Source organism: Coccinella septempunctata, chromosome 5 (assembly GCF_907165205.1).
Source record: "Coccinella septempunctata chromosome 5, icCocSept1.1, whole genome shotgun sequence".
Lineage (NCBI taxonomy): Eukaryota > Metazoa > Arthropoda > Insecta > Coleoptera > Coccinellidae > Coccinella > Coccinella septempunctata.
The window spans coordinates 7,225,321-7,250,004 of NC_058193.1; the positions used below are offsets into that span (position 1 = coordinate 7,225,321).

At 35.4% G+C, this 24,684-nt stretch overlaps 1 protein-coding gene across 9 annotated transcripts in view; it reads left to right on the forward strand.

Annotated features, from left to right (window-relative positions):
- LOC123312770 (Ca(2+)/calmodulin-responsive adenylate cyclase-like) overlaps positions 1 to 24,684 on the forward strand; it is a 210,430-nt gene that overhangs the window by 59,212 nt on the left and 126,534 nt on the right. For all 9 annotated transcript variants that reach the window (XM_044897244.1, XM_044897245.1, XM_044897250.1 and 6 more), the window contains exons 4-5: positions 12,559 to 12,677; positions 19,994 to 20,105. In XM_044897244.1, coding sequence (XP_044753179.1) covers positions 12,559 to 12,677; positions 19,994 to 20,105 — 231 coding nt within the window. The remainder of the gene's footprint in view (positions 1 to 12,558; positions 12,678 to 19,993; positions 20,106 to 24,684) is intronic.

Below are 24,684 nucleotides of genomic sequence, written 5' to 3' on the forward strand. Positions count from 1 at the left end.
CTGAATATTTCCTCAATCAGAAAGATTGTGAACGAAGAGGATGACAAAGAATTTCCTTCAATTGGGGGACCCAAAAAAGTGGTGGTATTTGAGAATTTTATGTTTGAGTGAATTAATGCGGAAAGTTTACTACAGGATTTTTGATGAATGTCATCGTAGAACCCAATAAATACCAAGACTCTATAAGAGTGTTACAAACTTTTACAATCTGAAAAACAATGAAGCGGGTGTAAAGAAATGGCAACAAGAGACAGATCCTAAAAACCTGTTCCTCGTTCCAGATCTCAGTGTAAGCAGAGGAAAAATGTCAACGGGGTACCATACATATCTTCGTATGATACGTGAAAAAACAGAGATAAAAACCTCAGAAAGAACTCTCTGTTTGCCCATACAAGTGTAATGATAAGTACCAATAATAAATACCTAATTATTATTATATCAATGTATTAAGATGAGCAGCCACAAATATGCTCCAGTTCTCCTGTTAATTGTTTATTCATGTGAAATTTTTGTTCAAAGGTGAAGTTCATCTTGTCTTGAAGCTTCCTTTAATACCTTTTACTTATATTGATGCAAGATGATTTTTGTTGAAGAATTTAACATTCTTGTAATTATCTGTAAATTCTTTCGAGAGATACCTATTCCCAACCACTGCATCATATGCATTTCATCTTCGGGTTATTATTTTTGAAATCTACAACTGATGTAACGTATTCAAACTTTAGCCAAAGAAGATAACATTAACTCTCCTCAAGCTGGTGTATTATGATATTATACTGATCTCTTGTATTTTCCATGCGAATAATTGGATTTGGTATGCCTTCAATCAGTTTGTATAAATTTCAATTATGTTCGTCACATATTTTCCGAAGAGATTCGACGTTGTGATAAAATACGTAATAACTGAAACTTTTACGTGGAACGGGCAACATAGCATTGAATTAAAACCCAAAAATGTTTTGACAAGCGTCATAACCCCACATTTTCCTACTATACAGAGTGAAATGTGTTAAATTTCCATGGCCAATCATATGCTAAAATAAAAGTGAATGGAGTATATGTATATACTAATGTTCGCTTATAACGAACCTCAATAGAGCGTCAAAAACGCTATAAGCAAAGTTGTGAGTGGAGTATAGTTTTAACGTGAACTTGACACATTAAGGCCCAGTGTCACAATATATGGTTAACCCAAGGTTATGTAGTGACCAGTGGTTAAATCAAAAATTCTGTTTCACAAAGTGTGGTTTATCGTTTGACCTAAAGTTAACTTGTGGTTGACTTGACCCTGAAAATTTCATAAGTTAACTAAGAGTTACCTGGACATAGAATTTTCGTGGCGTATGCTTTTCTGCATAGATAACATATTTTGAGTTCTGTCAGAGACAATTCTGCATTTCTTCGAGATTACTGGTTAGGAAGCGTTTCACATGTATTGGGTGATTATTAGTTATTATTTACGAACATCATTGACGATTATGAGGTGAATACTCATAGTAGTGATGAGAAAACAGTGAGGCCCAGAAGATTTGTAGCTAGGAGGAATTATTTTGAGGAATATGTCGACCTGGATTTCTTCTGTAGATTCAGAAATACAGTGGAAAGGAAGGCATTTGGAAGCGAAAAATCTCAGCTCCTTCAATGAGAATATTTTATTTATTTATTTATTTTAACGGACATGCCAATTTACGAATTATTATCATTATTATTATTAATTACAAACAGCAAAGCCAATTTTCCAATAAGATATACAATATTCCAAAAATTAACAAGAAAACAAACAAAAAATGTTGAAATCTACAAAAAAAAAATATCATAGGAAAAACAACAAGAACAGTTGACAAGTTCAAATAGCTTCAAAATATCTTTTGAGACTAAAAATAGATATCTGAAATAGATCAATTTCCGATGCATTTGCCCCTTTTATCGCTCGTGCAATCGGATTATTCATGGCATAATTAGTGGGGTTATATTCGATGTATAAGAGATCTCTATGTCTAAGGAATACATTTTTCGCATTAAGTTTTATCTTAGATACTAAGTATTCACAATCAATGTAATTATTGATACAAAAAGAAGGAATACTGTATAAAAAGATATACAGTACTCCAAGCGCCTAACCGGACGCATCGGAAGAATGAAATATTAATGGAATCAACAATTCCGAAGGAATTGTCGTTCCAATAACGTGAGTTAGTCATGAACTATCATAGGAAATCCCAGAGAAGTCGAAAAATTCAAGTGCAACTGTAGACCGGTTTCGGGATCATTTTCCCTCGTCAGTACAGTATAGCACTGAATCTCTCGATCGGAGGGTGGTGGTCTTATGCGATCTTGGGACGTCGCTTTGAGATATCTCATCACGATACGCCACCTGTCACGCAAAGACTGAACCAAACCTCACTTTCTCTGCAGACCCTACAACAGTTCATGGCTCCCAAGTTCAACTTCTTCCCGCAGTCATCGAATGTGCAAACATTCATCAAGGACCACGGGCGAATTGAGGGGGTTGGCTCACTATGGCCATACTCTGGTCTGGAGAATTCAATACAAAAAGAAGGAATACTGTATAAAAAGATATACAGTACTCCAAGCGCCTAACCGGACGCATCGGAAGAATGAAATATTAATGGAATCAACAATTCCGAAGGAATTGTCGTTCCAATAACGTGAGTTAGTCATGAACTATCATAGGAAATCCAAGAGAAGTCGAAAAATTCAAGTGCAACTGTAGACCGGTTTCGGGATCATTTTCCCTCGTCAGTACAGTATAGCACTGAATCTCTCGATCGGAGGATGGTGGTCTTATGCGATCTTGGGACGTCGCTTTGAGATATCTCATCACGATACGGTTCAGTCTTTGCGTGACAGGTGGCGTATCGTGATGAGATATCTCAAAGCGACGTCCCAAGATCGCATAAGACCACCATCCTCCGATCGAGAGATTCAGTGCTATACTGTACTGACGAGGGAAAATGATCCCGAAACCGGTCTACAGTTGCACTTGAATTTTTCGACTTCTCTGGGATTTCCTATGATAGTTCATGACTAACTCACGTTATTGGAACGACAATTCCTTCGGAATTGTTGATTCCATTAATATTTCAATGTAATTATTGATTAGTTTATATACAAACATCACATCAAAATTATTCCTTCTTATAGATAGTGGTTTCATTGATAAAGACTCGTGTAGGTGGTCATAGTTTATTGAGGCCTTGGGAATACTCATTTTGTAAGCAACCCATCTTAAAAATTTTCGTTGCACGCGCTCAATATTATTTTTGTGTACATACTTCATAATAAGGAGACCAAACTACAGTTGAATATTCCAATATACTTCGGACATTCGCAAAATAAACACTTTTTAAGGCAGAGATATTATTAAAATCTTTGAGTTTTCTTTTAATAAATCCAAGCATCCTCATAGCTTTCTGAGTTATGATGAAAATATGCTGAATCAAATTCAGTTGGTGGTCGAGGTGTATTCCTAGATCTTTAACAATTAGGCTTGAGCTCAGTTTGACATTGTTTAGCCTATAATCGTACTGGATAGGTGATTTAATTCTGTAAAATCTCATTACACCACATTTACCGATATTGAATTGCATTTCATTGTCAACACACCACCTTTCAACATTGATAAGATCTTCTTGTAGTGAAAGACAATCTTGAATACTCCGTATGACCCTAAACAATTTAAGATCGTCAGCGAACAGTAGAAATAGACTTCCTCTAATATATTTTCCTATATCATTTATTTTTTTTTTATTTATTCACAAAGGAACACAAACAGGTAATCCAATACCCAAAAACAGTGTTCACAAATCAAAAATACAAAAAAGATTAACAAAAGTGCCCCTATCATATATTAATAATAATAAATTAACAAAAGGGCTCTATTCCTATAATAAAGATAACTGAACAGTAAGAAGAAAAAATAGCAAACAAGGAAACCAAAATAATTTAATAGAGTGATAAGAAATACCTTTTGAGAGAATTTTTTAAGGTTACCTCGCTTTGAAAAAATACATCTATACGATCCTTCAGATTGTTATAGTGATGCAGCATCCTGAAGATAGGGGAATTCATAGCGCTATTTGTGTGCGTTAGGGGTAAATAGAAGGTTTCCGGCCACCTAGATCTTCTGATAGGCGCATGCAAATTAACCATCCCAGTGATGTCCTGAGAGTTCACTCGATTGCCTAACAATTTGCAGATAAAAACAACATCACTTACAACTCTTCGATCTTTGAGGCTTATCATATTGAAGTACTTCAACCTAATGGAGTAGTTACTTGGATCTCCCCGCGTTAGTCTCAAGTTGAATCTGTACCCCAAAGTGCGGAGAAACTTCCGTTGAATTTTTTCGAGACGGTTTATATATATGTCATATTTGGGATTCCATATACAAGATGCAAAATTTAGTTTACTGAACACGTAACTATAGTAGAGGATGACTGCGGTTTTTCGATTGGAAAACCATCGACTCTGTCTCAGTATAAATCCTAGTGTTGCATTACACGACGAGGTGACATGGTCGATATGTAAATCAAATTTTACTTTGGAATCAAATACAATTCCTAGATCTTTTACATGAGTTGAACGACAGAGTATTGTATCGTGCATTGCATAGGGATAGAGGATTTTATTTTTATCTCTTGTAAACGAAACCACATGACATTTAGTGAGGTTTAGGATGAGACCGCTCTTCTCACAAAATTCCTCAAACTGACGTAGTTCATTTTGAAGGTTTACACAATCATTGAGTTCTTTGATTCGAAAATAAATTTTGAGGTCATCAGCAAAGAGTAGTATCCTACAGATATTGAAATTTTTTTTAATATTGTTTATATATATGATAAATAATAGTGGACCCAGATGAGATCCCTGAGGCACCCCTGAAGTTGCTGCAAAATATCGAGATCTAAAACCCTCCACTGAAACATATTGGGATCTATTAATCAAGTAGGATTCAAACCAACGCAAGAGAGAACCGTGAACCCCAACTTCTTTTAATCTTGTGATCAGCAGTGAAATATTTATTTTATCGAAAGCTTTGCTGAAATCCGTGTAAACAGCGTCGACTTGTATTCCTTTATCTAAGTTTTTAAGAAGGTATTCATTGAATATAAGTAAATTAGTCTAAATGGACCGTCCCTTGAGATATCCATGCTGCTCAGGAATAATTTGAGTATGAACGAGATGAAGGAGGTGAGGATACACAATTGATTCGAATAATTTTGCGAAAATACAGAGCTTACTAATAGGTCTGTAATTGTTTATAAGGTTCTTTTTACCAGACTTGAAAATAGGTACAATAGTTGCCTCCTTCCATCTTTTCGGAAACACTCCTGTTCTTAATGATTTGTTATATATAATTGTCAGCGGGATAGAGAGTGCTTCGCTACAGTTACGAATGAAACAACTAGGTATCAAGTCAGGTCCTGCACTTTTGTTCGCATTTAACGAGTTCAGGCCGATTTTCACGTCGCCAACATCTAGTTCGATTCTACTTAGTACGTAGTTATTTAGTTCATCAGGGTTGTCACCCAGTTTAGTATGGGAATGTGGTTGGGCGTACACACTTTCGAAATATTCAGAGAAGAGATCGCTTATTTGTTGGCCACCACTTACTGTTTTGTTTTCAAATGACATAGATTTAGGAAAACCGGAAACCTTACTTTTCATAGAAACAAACTTATAAAACCTTCCAGGATCAATTTTAATTTCATTTTCAACTGAATTGGTATATTTCATGAAATCTATTTTAATGCTTTTTTTGCATAAAGATCGTAGTGTCCTGAACTCAACTTCATCTGTTGTATTCTTATAAATCTTCCACCTTTTGTGAATTTTATTTTTACGTTTAATCAGTTTAATTGATTGATAAGAGAAATAGGATGGGAATTTCTTCTTAACTTTAAACTTCGGAACACACAAATCGATGATGTCATAAATAATATCGTAAAAGATGCCCACATCAGAATCCACATCACTGCAATCTAATAATTCTGGCCATGATATTTCAGCTAATGTTTGATTTATAAAGTCATAATCAGCATTTTTAAAACTGAAAAAATATTCATTACTATTCTTTAAGAATTTGGTATTTTCAAACTCCAGCAAAAATTCTAGCGCTGGATGGTGTTTATCCTCCGGAACAGCAGGCGAATCACATTTCTGAACATTATTTATTAAATAATTATTACAAAGGATCAAATCTAGGGTTTTGCCGTTAGTATTTTTAGTGGTATTGAATTGTAGCAACTCTAAAAATGATAAAGCATCTAAAAGTTCTTCGCTCCTGCTATCAACATTAATGGCCTTATAATCTCCGTTAGTGCCCACCTCCCACATCAAATTAGGAAAATTAAAATCTCCAACAATAAGGACAATATGGTCTCTAAGATCTTGCATATTCGAATAAAGTTTTTTACAAAAGTTAGCTACAGCACTAGAGTCTGTCGGAGGAATGTATACACAACAGAGCAAAATTTTGATATGTTTGATTGTAATTTTCACCCATATATCCTCAGCGTCGCTTTGGAATTCCAGAATTCGAAAAGGCTTTAAACTGTTTTTGACTGCGATGAACACACCACCTCCGTCCCTCCGAGTACTTGTTGTGGCAGATCGATCCCTTCGGAAAATTGAATACAATGCAGGATCAACAACTTCACCATCAAATATGCCGTCATTTAACCAGGACTCGGTGACGAATACCAAGTCATGATCATTTGCACTAGAACTTGTTCTAAAGTCATTCAGTTTAGTTCTGAGACCACGCACATTCTGGTAAAAACAACTTAAAGACTCAGCCATAACGAACGCCTATAAAATAAATATTACATATATTTAAAGTTTTTTCAGAATGGTGTCGGAGGACACATGTATGATTCTTGATCTGTCGTCCTTTCTGATCAGCACGTTGCCGTTTTGAGCCCAAACATATTTGTATCCTTTCGTTCTCGCCAGAGCCCGGGCCTCCTTGTAAATAATTTTGCTAGTAAGTGTTAAATGCTCGTTTATATACAATCTATCAGATATTCCCTCTACAGCCAAGCCACTGCGGACTGCCTTCAGAGAGAGGCGCTTCTTTCGGTAAGAGGCAAGGAAGTCGTCACGAGTTTTCTTTGAAGTAAATCTTACAATTATATTCTTGTGTTTATCTTTGATGTTTGTAGGAACTCTTGTAACGTAATCAATTGAACTCGGCTCCATTTGAATGTCCATGTAGGAACCAATAGTAGACACAGTTTCAATCAAATTTTCACCAGATCTGTCCGGCACATTTTGTATTTCCACGTTGTATTGTCGATTATATCTTTCTAAGCCTTCGATCTTAGTGTTAAGTAGGGACACCTCCCCAGCCAGCTTCTCATTCTCCACCTCCAATTTGGAAACGGTAGCTATCATATCGTTGAATTTGAGGAGTTTTACTTCGAAATCGGTGATCTTGTCACAACAAAAATTGACCGATTCCTTCAAACCCTTCACCTCCTGGGCAAGCTGATCGATGATGTAGTTTAAGTCGCCCGGAACAGAACCACCAATGTTTCTACCGGTTCCACTCACCGCCATGCTCGCAGCCGGAAAATCCACCGGACGACGAGGTGTTTCCACGATCGCACCGGATGAGTCACCCCGGGGATTCGAGGATCCTCCTCTGCATGACGAACACCGCCAACCAGCACCAGGTAGTCCCGTGATAACGGCCAGCTGACCCTTTTTTATTTCGCTGCATGTTCCGTTGGCATGATAAGAACCCCCGCAAAAACCAGTACAGTTAATGGCTGGATATCGGTTTGTTATTAATTGTTCACAACTTTTACAAGAAGCCATAGTCTCTTGTGAAGAATCGCGAAACAAAAGGAATAGAGAAAAATTTCACAATTTTAAGGTCTAAATATGAAGTAATTTGGTAGGAAATTAAGTACGATTAATTAGCACTTCTGAAAGGAATCGGCGGAGTGATCGTAAACGTCTTCACGTCCGCACACATAATTTATGAAACATAGGAAGAGTAGCGTAGAAAGGGGTGAACCCTGACCAACCCCAGAAAGGACGAGAAACTGCTCGGAGATAATACTATCTCCAAGCTTAACCCTTAAGGTACCATCACGCAGACGATCAGACAACCAGTCCAATAACGGAGGTCCGACACCGATCCCTTCAAGTTTTTCAACAAGTAACGAATGTGGAACCGTGTCAAAAACTTTTTGAAAGTCGGTGCAAATGCTATCAACCTGAAATTTTTCTTTCATTGCATTTGAAATGATGTCTATGTACGAAACAAGATTAGTTGTTAACGATCTCTTGCTAATGAATCCGTGTTGTTCTGATAGAAAAACACGTGAAAGGCAGGGTGAAATCTTGATGTTGACAAGCTTATCGAAAATTTTAGGGATGTGAGAATATTTCAATATTGGTCTATAATTTTTTACATCTTTTTCATCTCCAGACTTGTGTACAGGAATAACAAAGTTATCTTTCCAGATCTTTGGATAACTTCCGCAATTAATCGAGCTATTGAATATAAGGCATAAAGGTTCAGCTAATATATCACCTCAGCGCTTCAAAAATATCGCCCCAATATTATCAGCACCCGAGTCATTAGAGTCATTCAAAGTCAACAACTCTTTAAGTACTTCATCTGGCGTAAAATATACATTTCCTATATCGACTAGATTATCCTGCGGTGTATTAAAGTGTTTTGGCTTGCTCGCCTCATAAACTTTGGAAAAATAGGAACCAAAAAATTCGGCTATTTCTTGTGGATTTTCTGAAATTTCATCTTGGAAATACATAGTTGAGGGAAGACTCTTATTCAACTTGGAATCGTTCACAAATTTCCAAAAATACTTTGGGTTAATTTCTATAGAGTTTTCGACAGAATTTATATATTCACGATAGCAATTCTCCGACTCAATTCTACACTGTTGTCTCAATTCAGCAAACTGTGTATATGCTTCTAAGCTATTAGATATCTTAAATATTAAAAGTATAGATGCAAGCAATGATTAATTCCACAGTTTTTTTTACATAACATAACTTGTAATGAAAATGAAGGACAACCTCCTTTAAGAGGAGAAGAAGAAGCAATGAATTTATATCAAAATGTAGCTGTGTCCCCTATAGGGGATCAAGAATTATTGTCAAATAATAGAACTAGAAGAACTAGACTGAATCTTATGAATAGTTATTATGCAAATATGTTGAATTAGAGTGATGAAATTTGAATTTTTGAAATAGATCAAAGCATTGCAATTCAAACTCAAATAATCAATATAAATAGGCTTCTGAAGAATTGTTGAGGAAAACACTTCATAGATAGATTTAAAATATTTAAGGAACTTCAAGTTATGAATGAAAAACTCAGTTTTGTTTGAATTTTTCAATAAAGTAATAATTTCTATTGCTCCAGCACAGTTGCACTGTTTTTCCTTATTTCGCACAAGAAAAAACGAACGCTTTCAGCTTCACAAATCAAAATCCAAATGAAAAATAACCTGTAGGCAATTATGAAACTCAAATCGGTACAGATGATCAGACATTCGTACGGTACTCATACGTTTTATCGTTTTCTGTAATAGTCATAACAATTTCTATATTCTAAATTATTATTATTAGTTCTTGTTTCACAGAAATACGAAATGTCAGTAATAAATAGCCCAAAAGTAGATCTATCGTACACGAAAAGCATTACCAACCCTCAGAAAAAAATTTTAACCGATGGTCAAATAACCATCACTCATTTTTTTGTTGAGAAACGAGCAGCTTTTTAAACCTTAGGTTAACTCACAGGTAGTGGTTAACAAACCACCACTGGTTACCAATGATTGTGAAACTGGGCCTAAGTTGGACTTGTTTTTCATAAGTACTTTCATATGCAGATCTCAGATATCTGAGCAGCTTTTTTCATTCATGGAGCTCCCCAATCGTTGTTCATAAAATATTTTGTTGTTAAACAGAATATGACCAACTGTTAATTAAATAATTTACTATCATAAGATCCGTTCCAATTTTGATTTCGTGCAAATGATCTGGTTTGGAGACTCTATATGAAAGATGAAATTCGGAATATTCAACTACGCAGTGAATAAAAAATATAAAAAAAAAGAGTCGAATCTCCTAGACTACCAAACGCATATCCACGTAACCACTTAAAACGTAACACCAAACTCAAAACTGAGGCATCAAAGTCCCTTGTGCAGAACTTGAGGGTCTACACTGCGCAAAAAAATTAACGCACATTATGGAAATCTCAAATTTATTCTACAACTGAAGGTGTTCTCAATGATAATTATTTTTATCAGAATTATGCACGCATATGTTATCCACTTTCAACGGTTTTCTTCAATACAGATGTTTTTTCCCAGCAGGAATAAAAAAATATGATATTATCAGATTTTGAATGTATTGGCTCCATTTTAAAATCAGTTGTCCTCGATCAATTCTAGTGATCAATAGTTTTTCTTTCGTTTGATTTTCTACACTCGATCGCTATGCAACGCGAAACACGCAATTTGACCCAAGAGGAATGTGCCCAAGCGGTAGTTTTGCGAGAAGAAGGGTGGACATACACAAGAATTGCAGAAAGGTTTGGAGTTTCCCATACAAGGGTGTCCAGAATGTTGCAGCGATTCAGGGAGACAGGTATGAATGTCCGAAGACCAGGTCAGGGTAGACCACGGGTAACAACTGCCATTCAAGAACGTTACTTGAGAGTTTCTTCGTTGAGACAACGAGTCTTATGCATAAAGAAGAGTATTTGCTTTTACTATAATACTATCTTTGTCAGTTCCTTATAAAATGTATAATTTCTTTTCAATAAACTGAAGTGAAAGCATTTACTACTTCTTTATTCATATGGCCCAACGGTTTGCAACCGCTCGCCTCCTTCAAATTCAGCTTGAGCAAACTCATGAGGTGCAAATTAGCACTCAGACAATAAGAAATCGCCTCAGAGAATATGATTTAAGGCCTCGTGTCGCGGCAAGAGGCCCAGCTCTTACCCCAGCCCATCGAAGGGCGCGTTTGGATTTTTCGAGAGAGCATATCCATTGGGAAGTGGCCGATTGGGAAAGAGTTCTCTTCACAGATGAGTCTAGATTCTGCCTCTACCATTGTGATCGACGTTCCCTTGTATACAGACGTCCACATGAAAGATATGCTCAGTGCAATTTCCTGAATACTACTGGTTTCGGGGGAGGATCGATTATGGTATTGGGTGGAATATTTTTGACTGCTCGCACAGACCTAGTGGTCGTTGATAATGGAGCTATGAATGCAGATAAGTATATAAGGAACATTCTTGAAGAGCATGTAGTGCCATTTGCCCCATACATTGGTGAAAATTTTAAGATCACTCATTTTGAGTATGAACCGTCGTTGCCGAGCTGTAATTAACGCAAGGGGTGGAAATACCAAGTATTAAATCACTTATCAGCATTTCAGTATTTTGAAAATTTTTCATTTCTCTTCTTTCACATAAGAATCGGTGAAATCCTGAATTTTTCTTCCATTCAATGTGTCTTGTTTCGTTCAAAACCTTCCCGAGAGAACATAAAAAATAAGTTAATAAGTCAATGTAGAGTTAACTTTCATTAAAATTAAGATTCTCAGAATGTGCGTTAATTTTTTTGCGCAGTGTATTTCGTTAGAATTTTTCGAGTGAAAAGCGATGAATCGCGCAAACCTATTGCTCGTTTCCTCCGAGATTCGAAAACCAAATGTGATCAGAGCATTTAGAGAAAAGGAACACTAGGAATGCAGAAGTGATTCCAATATCAGTAATTCCTTCAAATTCCTCATTTTGAAAGATGAAAAACCTCAACGCAAACGCTGCGTCCAAGTATTTATTATAGTGTAGTAGTGGCACTGTGGCGTTCGTAAGGGTATTGATGGTGAAAAATTTAAAGAAAATATGTTCGTTTTCATTGGCCTCCAAACCCTGTTTGCAACAGCCGAGAATTCTCTAGAGAATTCACTCGAAAATTCATGCGCCGTGAATTATATACCGTTGCATACGCACTTTCGGTAGAATTCTCTGTTCAGTTGCATACAAAATAATCTCTGCCGTTTTCTTGCGAGAATTTTGTAGAGAATTCTCCAGAGAATTCTCGGCTGTTGCAAACGGGCTTAAGACCTATTTACCCTCGTATTTACCTTATACTACTAAAATGGCCGACATATGTATAACGATATCAGAAGGAAGTATAGTCCATTCAAGAACGATATATTGGTTTTTGGTGAATATAAAAACATTCCATTTCAATTATATTTATAATGTCAAAAATTATCACATACAACTTGATCAGAATCGAGATAAATATCGACAACATCACTCATAATACATCGGTTGTACAGTAGACACACAAATAATTACACCCATTTGAATAATCCTTTTGTCCTTTGTGATTGGCTATAGAAGTTTATTAATACCTGTTTCTCAACATTTGTTACTATCGATTAGTGATATCATTTAATCTTTAAAATTATAGATAGAACACCTTCATATCAATTTCATGTGCAGATAGTGTTAATTTTTTTTAGGAGCGACTGCTTCTGTCTGTTCTGCCGCAGCACGTCGCCATGGAAATGAAAAATGATATCATCTCACCGGTCGAAGGGCAATTCCATAAAATCTACATCCAGAAGCATGAAAATGTCAGGTATGCTTAAAGAATTTGCTGGAGCAAAGTAGAATAAGAATTTTCTAGTTATCAGAAGTAACACTAAAGTCTCATAAAAACAATGAAATTAATATATACTCAACCAATAACTCAAAATTAAGACGCTGAAACACCTTAATTGAGTTCCTATTTTACTCATTTTTTGATGAGATTGAATATTTTTGTTTTAGCTTTTCGAAGCTTAGTGAGGGCTCCTTCCAAAAGTAGAATTGAAGTGAATAATATACCGGCTGATGCCATTCGGAATTCTAGTGAAGGATTTCAGTGTCATCTGGGAGCATGTCAATTGCCAAATAGTAGTTGGGGGACACTTTAAGCATCTATGTACAAAGATAGTACTAATAGAATATACAGGGTGTTTCCAAATAAGGTTCCACATATTCAGGATCTTATTCCTCAGATGATTTTATAATACAAAGATTCAATGGACTATGAGTCTCTGACGCATTGTTTCTGAGATACACGCTGTTGAAATTTAAAACAAAAATTTTTTCGAAAATATTTTTGAAACTTTTCATTATTTTTTTTTCAGTTTTGATAGGTTATGAATACGCATTGAAGCACCCTTTTCCAAATTTAAAATCATTCTTATTTTCACCAATGGCGTCTGTACGAATAAATTCGGTGGAAAAAATGGTGAGCCAATGCTTCTTTTAAATTTGAAATTATTTTCGTGATTACCACATAATTCACAGTGAGAATGGTGCTCTGAGTTCTTACCAGCTTAAAATACTTTCTGAGATAAAAAATAAAATAAATTTCATCTGAGAGCTAAGATTACTCTCGAAATCGTCTAAACACAAATTAAGGTAGCTCAGTCGCCTACTACAATATTGAAGTTAACATTAGGAAAGTTTTGACAGCATATGTAGACAGGAATTGAATTCTGCTCTGGGTGGTACTATTTTCATAATTCAATTCCTGTCTGCATGCCGTCAAAACTTTCATAATATTAAATTTCGGACATTAAACTATCAACAAACAGCTTAACTGCTGATTTTACAAAATATTTTTTTTTAATTTCAACACCCCGTATCTCAGAAACAATTCATCAGAGATCCATAGTCCATAGAATCTTTGTTACATAAAAACATCTGAGATCTGGAACGAGAAACAGGTTTTAGGATCTGTCTCTTGTTGCCATTTCTTTACACCCGCTTCATTGAATTTAGTTTTCACTCTTTATTCATTTACCAAGCTTTCGGAAACAAATTCTTTTCTTCTTCAGGGCTCCTAAAATACAATAATTTCATCAAACATAAAATATACATAATAAAGTTGAATCGCAGGAATGTGGACAGAATGAATGACTAATCAGTTATGATTTTGCCAACGTTTCGGAACTATTTTGTTCCTTTCTCAAGGCTAGAAAAAGTATTTTATTAATCATACATAAAAGAAACAAAACAAGGTGTATACCTCATCATACAACTAATAAAACTTGTGTTTAGAATTAATAATTAGGAGTCAAGAACGAACAACGGTTCTAACATATGACAGTCAATTGAATAAAAACAAACAATTGAAACGAAGTTACATATTCTGTGGTACGATAAAAATATGTTGACACATCTCCACATATTCAGTCTCAGCCAAATTAATTTAATTTAAGGAATTATACAGTGTGGAATAAAAATATAAAGGTTTTATTATATGATGGCAGACAATTAGAAGCCGAAAATAAAACTGCCCTTACACAACACACACACAGAGAGGGCCATAGATTTGATTTTGAAAATGTATCTATTCTGGATTATGAACAACATTATTCCAGACGAATTTTGAGTGAAATGATACATATAAGAAGAAATTATACAGTGAATTACAGGGAGGATACAAATAATTTGAGTACTGTTTATGATTACTTGATATCGAGGATGAAAACACCTAATAGATAACAATTCTGAATTGTTTTTCTCCACATGTTGTTTCGTGTTTGTCATCGTATGTGTATTAACCTTTATATTTTTATTCCACACTGTATAATTCCTTAAATTAAATTAATTTGGCTTAGACTGAATATGTGGAGATGTGTCAACATATTTTTATCGTACCACAGAATATGTAACTTCGTTTTCATTGTTTGTTTTTATTCAATTGACTGTCATATGTTAGAACCGTTGTTCGTTCTTGACTCCTAATTATTAATTCTAAACACAAGTTTTATTAGTTGTATGATGAGGTATACACCTTGTTTTGTTTCTTTTATGTATGATTAATAAAATACTTTTTCTAGCCTTGAGAAAGGAACAAAATAGTTCCGAAATGTTGGCAAAATCATAACTGATTAGTCATTCATTCTGTCCACATTCCTGCGATTCAACTTTATTTAAAACATGGACGTGAATATTACAGAATAAAATATACATTCTCACAAACAGATACATACTGAATCTGAGGTTTTCTCTTCTTCGTCAGTAAGACAATGACTCATCATGAAATCTACCAATAATACTAATATTATACATTTAAAACGGAATAAATTTCAATTTTCGTCGAAACAAGAATTCATTGGTGTTAGGAATCTTTTTTAGTGTGACAACAATTAAACAATTGTAGCGCCATCTATGGTTGTATGTTGTATGTGATGAATCTTGGAATAAAAGTCAGTTCGTCGTTAGCCACTGAATAGGCACGTTGTTTTAATAGGTTATGGGCCCAGGTGTGCTGGTTATTAAGTTTTTAGGAAAGAAATCGATCAGTTAGTTAAGACAATGGCTTCTAATTCATTCTTGACCAGCGTTCCAAAGTTGAAGGGACGCGAGAATTATCATGAATGGGCGTTTGCAGCGGAGAATCTGCTAGTTTTGGAGGGTACATCCAACTATATCAAGCAGGAAAGTGCTCAAGATGCAGCCGCAGAAGATGCAAAGGCGAGAGCCAAGTTAATTTTAACGATCGACCCATCACTGTACGTCCACATCAAAGATGCATCAAGCACAATGAGTTTGTGGAGGAAACTACAGGCTTTATTCGATGATTCTGGCTTTTCCCGAAGAATAACCTTGTTGCGGAATTTAATATCAATTCGTCTAGACAACTGCGATTCGATGACGAGCTACGTTACACAAATTATGGAAGCAGCTCAGAAGTTATCAGGAACAGGATTCTCAGTGAATGACGAGTGGATCGGGTGTTTAATGCTGGCAGGTTTGACTGAAAAATACTTTCCTATGATAATGGCTATCGAACATTCCGGAATCGCCATTACTGCTGACGTAGTGAAAACTAAGCTAATTGACCTTGAGACGAATGACGATCCTGATCCAGGAAGTGCTTTTTTAAGCAGAGGGCAGCACAGTCGTCCGAATACTAAGGTTGGTAGCAATGCTAAGAATGACAGCTCAAGTTACCATGGCGGCGGACTGTCAATGTCAGGATCGACAAAGAAGACAAACATAAAGTGCTATCGTTGTAAACAATTTGGACATTACAAATCACAGTGTAAGCTGAATGGTCAACAGCAAGTGAGGAAAACAAATGTCTTTTCTGCTGTTTTCTTGAATGGAAACTACAGTAAACACGATTTTTATTTGGATAGCGGAGCAAGTGTTCACATGACGACGGATGTAAATATGATAAATAATGCATCATATTCACCTAATATCAAAGAAATTATGGCAGCAAATCAAAGTGCCATGCCAGTATTGTGTTCCGGTGATATGGATATCATAACAGTCACTCCAAGTTGCAAGTACGAAGTTACTCTGAAAGATGTCTTGTGTGTCCCTGATCTTACAACTAATTTGATCTCTATTAGTCAACTTATCCGAAATGGAAACAAAGTGGAGTTCAAGACAGATGGCTGCTATGTTTACAATAAAAGAAACATTTTAGTGGCTATAGCAAAACAGGAAAATGGTGTTTATAAGTTGGTCAAGGAACATAAACAATCTCTGTTCACGACTTCTTCAGCAGTTAGCAGTGAAGTTTGGCACAGAAGATTGGGCCATTTGAATATGAACGACTTAAATAAAATGAAAGGTGGAGCCGTCAGAGGAATATCATACACAGATAAATCTATGATTAGCAAAAATACATGTACAGTATGTTGTGAGGGAAAGCAATCACGTTTGCCATTTGATCATGTAGGTACAAGGAGTAGTGAGCCGCTAGAAGTGATCCATGCTGATGTCTGTGGACCAATGGAGTCTACTTCAATTGGAGGGTCGAGGTATTTCTTAATTTTTGTTGATGACTTTTCCCGTATGGCCTTTGTTTATTTCCTTAAGGCTAAAAGTGAAGTTTTTAAGTACTTTAAGGAATTCAAAAGCATGGTAGAAAATCAGCGAAACAAGAAAATTAAAGTATTCAGGACAGATAATGGCTTAGAGTTTTGCAGCAATGACTTTGAGGGTTATCTGAAACAGGAAGGTATTGTTCACCAGAAAACAAATGCTTACACACCGGAGCAAAATGGTCTAAGTGAACGAATTAACCGGACAATTGTCGAAAGAGCTCGCTGTTTGTTAATTGATGCAGGATTAGATAAAAGATTTTGGGCAGAGGCAACAAATACTGCTCTATATCTTAGAAATAGATCTATCGCATCCGGATTGGGTAATAAAACACCGTATGAGCTTTGGACAAATAAGAAGCCAGATATGAGTCATATCCGTATATTTGGAAGTCAGGTGATGGTACACATGCCAAAGGAAAGAAGATTAAAATGGGACACTAAGTCGAAGAAGCACATCTTAGTTGGATTTTCTGAGAATGTGAAAGGATACCGAGTTTATGATCCGATCAAGAAACGCATTATTACTAGTAGAGATGTCATTATTCATGAAAAGACACAAAGGAACTGTACAAATGAAGCTGTCATATCAGTTTCAGTTGGGGATATTGAACCAAGAAAATCAGATGAACATGAGGAAGAAATGAATGCTGAACCATTTTCTGATACCTTGAGCGAAATCATGCCTGCAGATTCAGTACATGTTAACGCCACACTGGATTTAGATTCTATGTTGCAGAAGTCAGAAGAAGATGAGGAACCAGAACCAACACCTGTAATAACAAAACGGATGAGAAAGCAGCCAGAACGTTATGGATATGGTGTTTCAAAGCTGTGCACAACATCAAGTCCAGATGTTATGGGTGATCCTGTCAGTATCCAGGAAGCTCTAGATAGCCCAGATAGAGACAGATGGATCGAGGCAATGAGGGATGAGCTGGAGGCATTTGAAGAAAATGAAGCGTGGGTTCCAGTAAGTGATTTACCCCCTGATAAAACTTTAGTTCAGTGTAAGTGGGTGTTTAAAAGAAAAGTGAATAATGATAACAGTGCACATTACAGGGCGCGTTTAGTGGCGAAGGGCTTCACGCAGAAACCCAACGTTGATTATGAAGAGACTTTTTCACCTGTTGTCAGGCATTCTTCCTTGAAGTTATTGTTTGCTCTGTCTGTTCAGTTGAATTTAGATGTCACACATTTAGATGTTAAGACAGCATTCTTAAATGGTTTTCTCAAAGAGGACATTTATATGGTCCAACCAAATGTTGATTTTCATAAAAATAAAAATAGAGTAATTGTTAAATTAAAAAAGGCAATTTATGGTTTGAAACAGTCTTCCAGATCTTGGTATGAGAGAGTAGAACAATGTTTGAGTGAATTAGGTTTCAAAAAGAGTTGTATAGAGCCATGCGTTTTCACAAAAATGAATAATAAAGTAAAAATTGTTATTGTATGTAGATGATTTTTTTGTTTTCTCAAATGATCAAGAAGAGACTGACAAGTTGATCTCTGTTTTGAATTCTAAGTTTAAGATAAAGAATTTGGGTCGAGTTCAGCAATGCTTAGGCATGAGAGTCAAAATTGATAGAGAAATAAATGTTGTTACATTGGATCAAGAGCAGTATATAGATCATTTATTGGAGAAATTTAACATGGTAAATTGTAAAGTTGCTAGTACTCCAATGGAATGTAAATTGAATGTTAATAATTCTGAATTTTGTGATCAAGAAATTCCGTATCAACAGCTGATTGGAAGTCTGATGTATTTATCTGTTCTCACAAGACCTGACATATCTTACAGTGTGAGCTTCCTCAGCCAATTTAATAAATGTCACACAAATGTTCATTGGAACTATGCTAAGAGAATTCTTAGGTACCTTAAAAATACTAAAACGTTTTCTTTAAAGTATGTTAAACAGGAAACAGCTGAACTTATTGGGTATGTTGATGCAGATTGGGCGGCTAATACGTTGGATCGCAGATCATTTACTGGTTTTTGTTTTTTAATGTCAGGCTCAGCTATTTCCTGGGAGAGTAGAAAACAAAGAACTGTCGCTTTGTCAAGTATGGAATCTGAGTATATGGCTATAGCTGAGGCTTGCAAAGAAGGGATATATTTGAGATCTTTATTTTGTGAACTTACAGGTCACCTGTGTACTGTTTTATTATATAATGACAGCCAGAGTGCACAGAAGTTGGTGGCAAATTATGTGTGCAATAGAAAAAGTAAACATATAGATATTAAATATCACTTCATAAAAGATGCAATAAGCAATGATATAATTAGTTTGAAATATTTGCCAACAACTGATATGCCAGCTGATGTTCTGACCAAGGCTTTGAATCCTATTAAGCATAATAGATGTATTAGAGGTCTTGGATTGGCTAGATAAAGGAAAAATTGGTTTGAATAAATTTTTTTAAGTTTTTTGTTTATTTGTTGTAGTTGGGGTGTTAGGAATCTTTTTTAGTGTGACAACAATTAAACAATTGTAGCGCCATCTATGGTTGTATGTTGTATGTGATGAATCTTGGAATAAAAGTCAGTTCGTCGTTAGCCACTGAATAGGCACGTTGTTTTAATAATTGGGATTGGTTATTCAGTTATGTGGATCATCTCAAGAACTGTTCTTTTTTTATAATTATTGTTCACTTCCAAAACTTCTACATTATCGTATGTATGGATAACGCACATCTTTGCTTGTTTAGCCTTATGTCACTCTTGTGCAAAGCGATCCTGTTCTTAAGCCATTGTGATGTTTGACCAACATATGTTTGGCTGCAATTCTTACAATCTATCTTATAGATCACATTAGACTTCAATTTGTCTGGTACAGGATCCTTCTTCAACCTTGAATACAATGATTTTTTGTTATCACTCTGATGTTTTCTTCATTCCTAGAGCATTTTATTAACTTTGTGGAAAGTGTCTTAATATTTGGAATAATGCAATATTTGATATTTATTTGTGTAAACTTAGTGTAGAACTCGTTTTACCAATAGAAAACGCTATATAACATAAGTTGGAGATTTTACTGAGATATACGCTTTGTTGCAGCATTCTTTTTGCCGATATAGTTGGATTCACTGTGTTGGCCTCGCAATGTAGTGCGCAGGAATTGGTCAGGTTACTTAATGAGCTTTTTGGCAGATTCGACCAACTGGCAAACGTAAGTTTTCAGTAAATTTCTTATTTACACCTGCAAATGAATGTTCAAAATCGGGGATGTTCAGATTTTAGCAAATAACAGTTGTGTGTTACCAGATTATTGAGTTGGATATGGTAGTGTAAAAACATTTATTGTACATCGTTCACAATCATAAAATGTATAAGTACACAGGGTACACAATTATCAGAGGAGACCTTCCAGGGTGGAACCAAAACGAGAGACTGTCAACCAGTTTAATGGCTGACAATTGACCGTTGAACCGTATCAGAGAAGTCCACATCGTGTTCTGCAGGAAACCAATTAAATCCAGGGTCCACCCTGGAGGCATGAGGATTCGTTCGTCTGAAACTCGAGAATAGCAAGTCATATGTGAATTCAGAGGTTAACAAAAGAGTTGAGCTGAGAAATGAATAATCTGATTAAATAAGTGGGATTAGCGTAGAAAATAAGAAATCAGTATTCGTTATCAGAGAGAAAGATATGAGAAAGTTCAATTCTGGTGCAACATATCCATCTCCATGTGAGAGACCTAGAGGATCTGAGAATCTATGTGAATTGTAAAATATAATATAATATATTACGAGTAATTTTAAGGGTTTAACGACTCTTTTGTGGAATGGAAATACTCTTTTTTCTAGACCAAGCTTTCGCAATTATTTTATTGCTTCTTCAGGGTTTCTACAATATAAAATACAAAGATCAATTTAATATAAAAACATTTCTCTTTTACAATTACCGAAAGTGAGGTTAAACGTTTCACTGACTTCAACAACGCATAACATACTTCGACTACAAGTAGTACAGACAGAACTTATTTTTCGTTTTTTCGTCATGTATATCTAGTTTTTATTTAGTCAATTTCAATTTATTGTCCAAATTTCTTTTATAACTCTCACTCTATTACGTCGCATTTAACATTTGTCAATTTCAATGTCACGATCACAGAATACACAAACACAATTTCTTGTCAAACAGTTCTTCTTCATCATCCAACGTCTGCTTCCCGGCTCCTGTTCAGTCTCATTTCCAGTAAATAGCTGTACATATTGCTCAAATTATTAGTGTCACTTTTTTTATTCATTGTATTTCCATTTTTTCTTATTTTTATCATCTCATGTATTAGTCGTTTTTGATAATTATATATTTGATAAAAATAAGAAAAAATGGAAATACAATGAATAAAAAAAGTGACACTAATAATTTGAGCAATATGTACAGCTATTTACTGGAAATGAGACTGAACAGGAGCCGGGAAGCAGACGTTGGATGATGAAGAAGAACTGTTTGACAAGAAATTGTGTTTGTGTATTCTGTGATCGTGACATTGAAATTGACAAATGTTAAATGCGACGTAATAGAGTGAGAGTTATAAAAGAAATTTGGACAATAAATTGAAATTGACTAAATAAAAACTAGATATACATGACGAAAAAACGAAAAATAAGTTCTGTCTGTACTACTTGTAGTCGAAGTATGTTATGCGTTGTTGAAGTCAGTGAAACGTTTAACCTCACTTTCGGTAATTGTAAAAGAGAAATGTTTTTATATTAAATTGATCTTTGTATTTTATATTGTAGAAACCCTGAAGAAGCAATAAAATAATTGCGAAAGCTTGGTCTAGAAAAAAGAGTATTTCCATTCCACAAAAGAGTCGTTAAACCCTTAAAATTACTCGTATTATTTATAGTATAGACTCTGATAGTACATAAACTAATATAATATATATTTATGATAGTGCACATGAAATAATCGAGCGAAGTTATAAATTGAGCAGTACTCCTGAGGATTATCAATCTTTTTGTAGATTCTTTATGATTTTGCACGAGGACACATTCCATAAATAGTGAAAGCATGGAAATGGAGTAATTAATAATTTTCAAGTGACTCAAAATACATTACCTTTTGCGTAAAACTAGTTAGCATCAAATTTGAACGAGAAGGCGGGAATGGGAATTACTTAATGAGGTGACCGGTGTGAAAACAGCCGAATGAGATAGCAGAATTTGACCTTGAATTCGTCGTACGCCACTGTTCAGTTGAGCGGATATCGATGCAAACATGAATTCTCGCGTCTGGATTGATATGAGAACTATTATTATTACGTTACATTTTTTCATTTCAAATCACGCCTGTGAAAGCTGAGGGGAAGAAATAAAGAATGTTAACTCAAAAAATGTATGTACATACTTAAGATCGACCTCAAATTTCAAGAGTTATATTGAAAACACCCATCATCATTCACTGTCAATGTTGTTCAAAAAATGGTTCATAAAATGCACTTCAAATTCAGGAGATTAATACACGAAATGAAGCAGAAAAATGTCATTTGCCGCATTCACTTACGCCCCCTAGGAACCGAGATTTGACACCGTCCAATATTAAAAATCCGATTACTAAAAAACTGGACATAGGATCGACTTCAAATTCGAAAACGGTATCGACAAACCATAGCAGAAAAAAGTGCTTTTTATCCTATCCACTTACACCCCCTAGAAGCCAAGATTTGACACCTGTCAATGTTAAAATTCGATTACTGAAAAAGTGTACATAGGATCGACTTCAAATTCGGAAATGATATCCACAAACCATAGCAGAAAAAACTACTTTTTATCCTATCCACTTACACCCCCTAGATGTCAAGATTTGAAACCTGTCAATGTTAAAAATTCGATTACTGAAAAACTGGACATAGGATCGACTTCAAATTCGGAAATGATATCGACAAACCATAGCAGAAAAAAGTGCTCTTTATCCTATCCACTTACACCCCCTAGAAGCCAAGATTTGACACCTGTCAATGTTAAAAATTCGATAACTAAAAAAGTGGACATAGGATCGACTTCAAATTCGGAAACGGTATCGACAAACCATAGCAGAAAAAAGTGCTCTTTATCCTATCCACTTACACCCCCTAGAAGCCAAGATTTGACTCCTGTCAATGTTAAAAATTCGATAACTAAAAAAGTGGACATAGGATCGACTTCAAATTCGGAAACGGTATCGACAAACCATAGCAGAAAAAAGTGCTTTTTATCCTATCCACTTACACCCCCTAGAAGCCAAGATTTGACACCTGTCAATGTTAAAAATTCGATTATAAAAAAACTGGACATAGGATCGACTTCAAATTCGGAAACGGTATCGACAAGCCATAGCAGAAAAAACTGCTTTTTATCCTATTCACTTACACCCCCTAGAAGCCAAGATTTGACACCTGTCAATGTTAAAAATTCGATTACTAAAAAACTGTACATAGGATCGACTTCAAATTCGGAAATGATATCGACAAACCATAGCAGAAAAAACTACTTTTTATCCTATCCACTTACACCCCCTAGATGCCAAGATTTGACACCTGTCAATGTTAAAAATTCGATTACTAAAAAACTGGACATAGGATCGACTTCAAATTCGGAAATGATATCGACAAACCATAGCAGAAAAAAGTGCTTTTTATCCTATCCACTTACACCCCCTAGAAGCCAAGATTTGACACCTGTCAATGTTAAAAATTCGATTACTAAAAAACTGTACATAGGATCGACTTCAAATTCGGAAATGATATAGACAAACCATAGCAGAAAAAAGTGCTTTTTATCCTATCCACTTACACCCCCTAGAAGCCAAAATTTGACACCTGTCAATGTTAAAAATTCGATTACTAAAAAACTGTACATAGGATCGACTTCAAATTCGGAAATGATGTCGACAAACCATAGCAAAAAAAACAACTTTTTATCCTATCCACTTACACCCCCTAGATGCCAAGATTTGACACCTGTCAATGTTAAAAATTCGATTACTAAAAAACTGGACATAGGTTCGACTTCAAATTCGGAAAGGATATCGACAAACTATAGCAGAAAAAAGTGCTCTTTATCCTATCCACTTACACCCCCTAGAAGCCAAGATTTGACACCTGTCAATGTTAAAAATTCGATTACTAAAAAACTGGACATAGGATCGACTTCAAATTCGGAAATGATATCGACAAACCATAGCAGAAAAAAATGCTTTTTATCCTGTCCACTTACACCCCCTAGAAGCCAAAATTTGACACCTGTCAATGTTAAAAATTCGATTACTAAAAAACTGTACATAGGATCGACTTCAAATTCGGAAATGATATCGACAAACCATAGCAGAAAAAACTACTTTTTATCCTATCCACTTACACCCCCTAGATGCCAAGATTTGACACCTGTCAATGTTAAAAATTCGATTACTAAAAAACTGGACATACGATCGACTTCAAATTCGGAAATGATATCGACAAACCATAGCAGAAAAAAGTGCTTTTTATCCTATCCACTTACACCCCCTAGAAGCCAAGATTTGACACCTGTCAATGTTAAAAATTCGATAACTAAAAAAGTGGACATAGGATCGACTTCAAATTCGGAAACGGTATCGACAAACCATAGCAGAAAAAAGTGCTTTTTATCCTATCCACTTACACCCCCTAGAAGCCAAGATTTGACACCTGTCAATGTTAAAAATTCGATTATAAAAAAACTGGACATAGGATCGACTTCAAATTCGGAAACGGTATCGACAAACCATAGCAGAAAAAACTGCT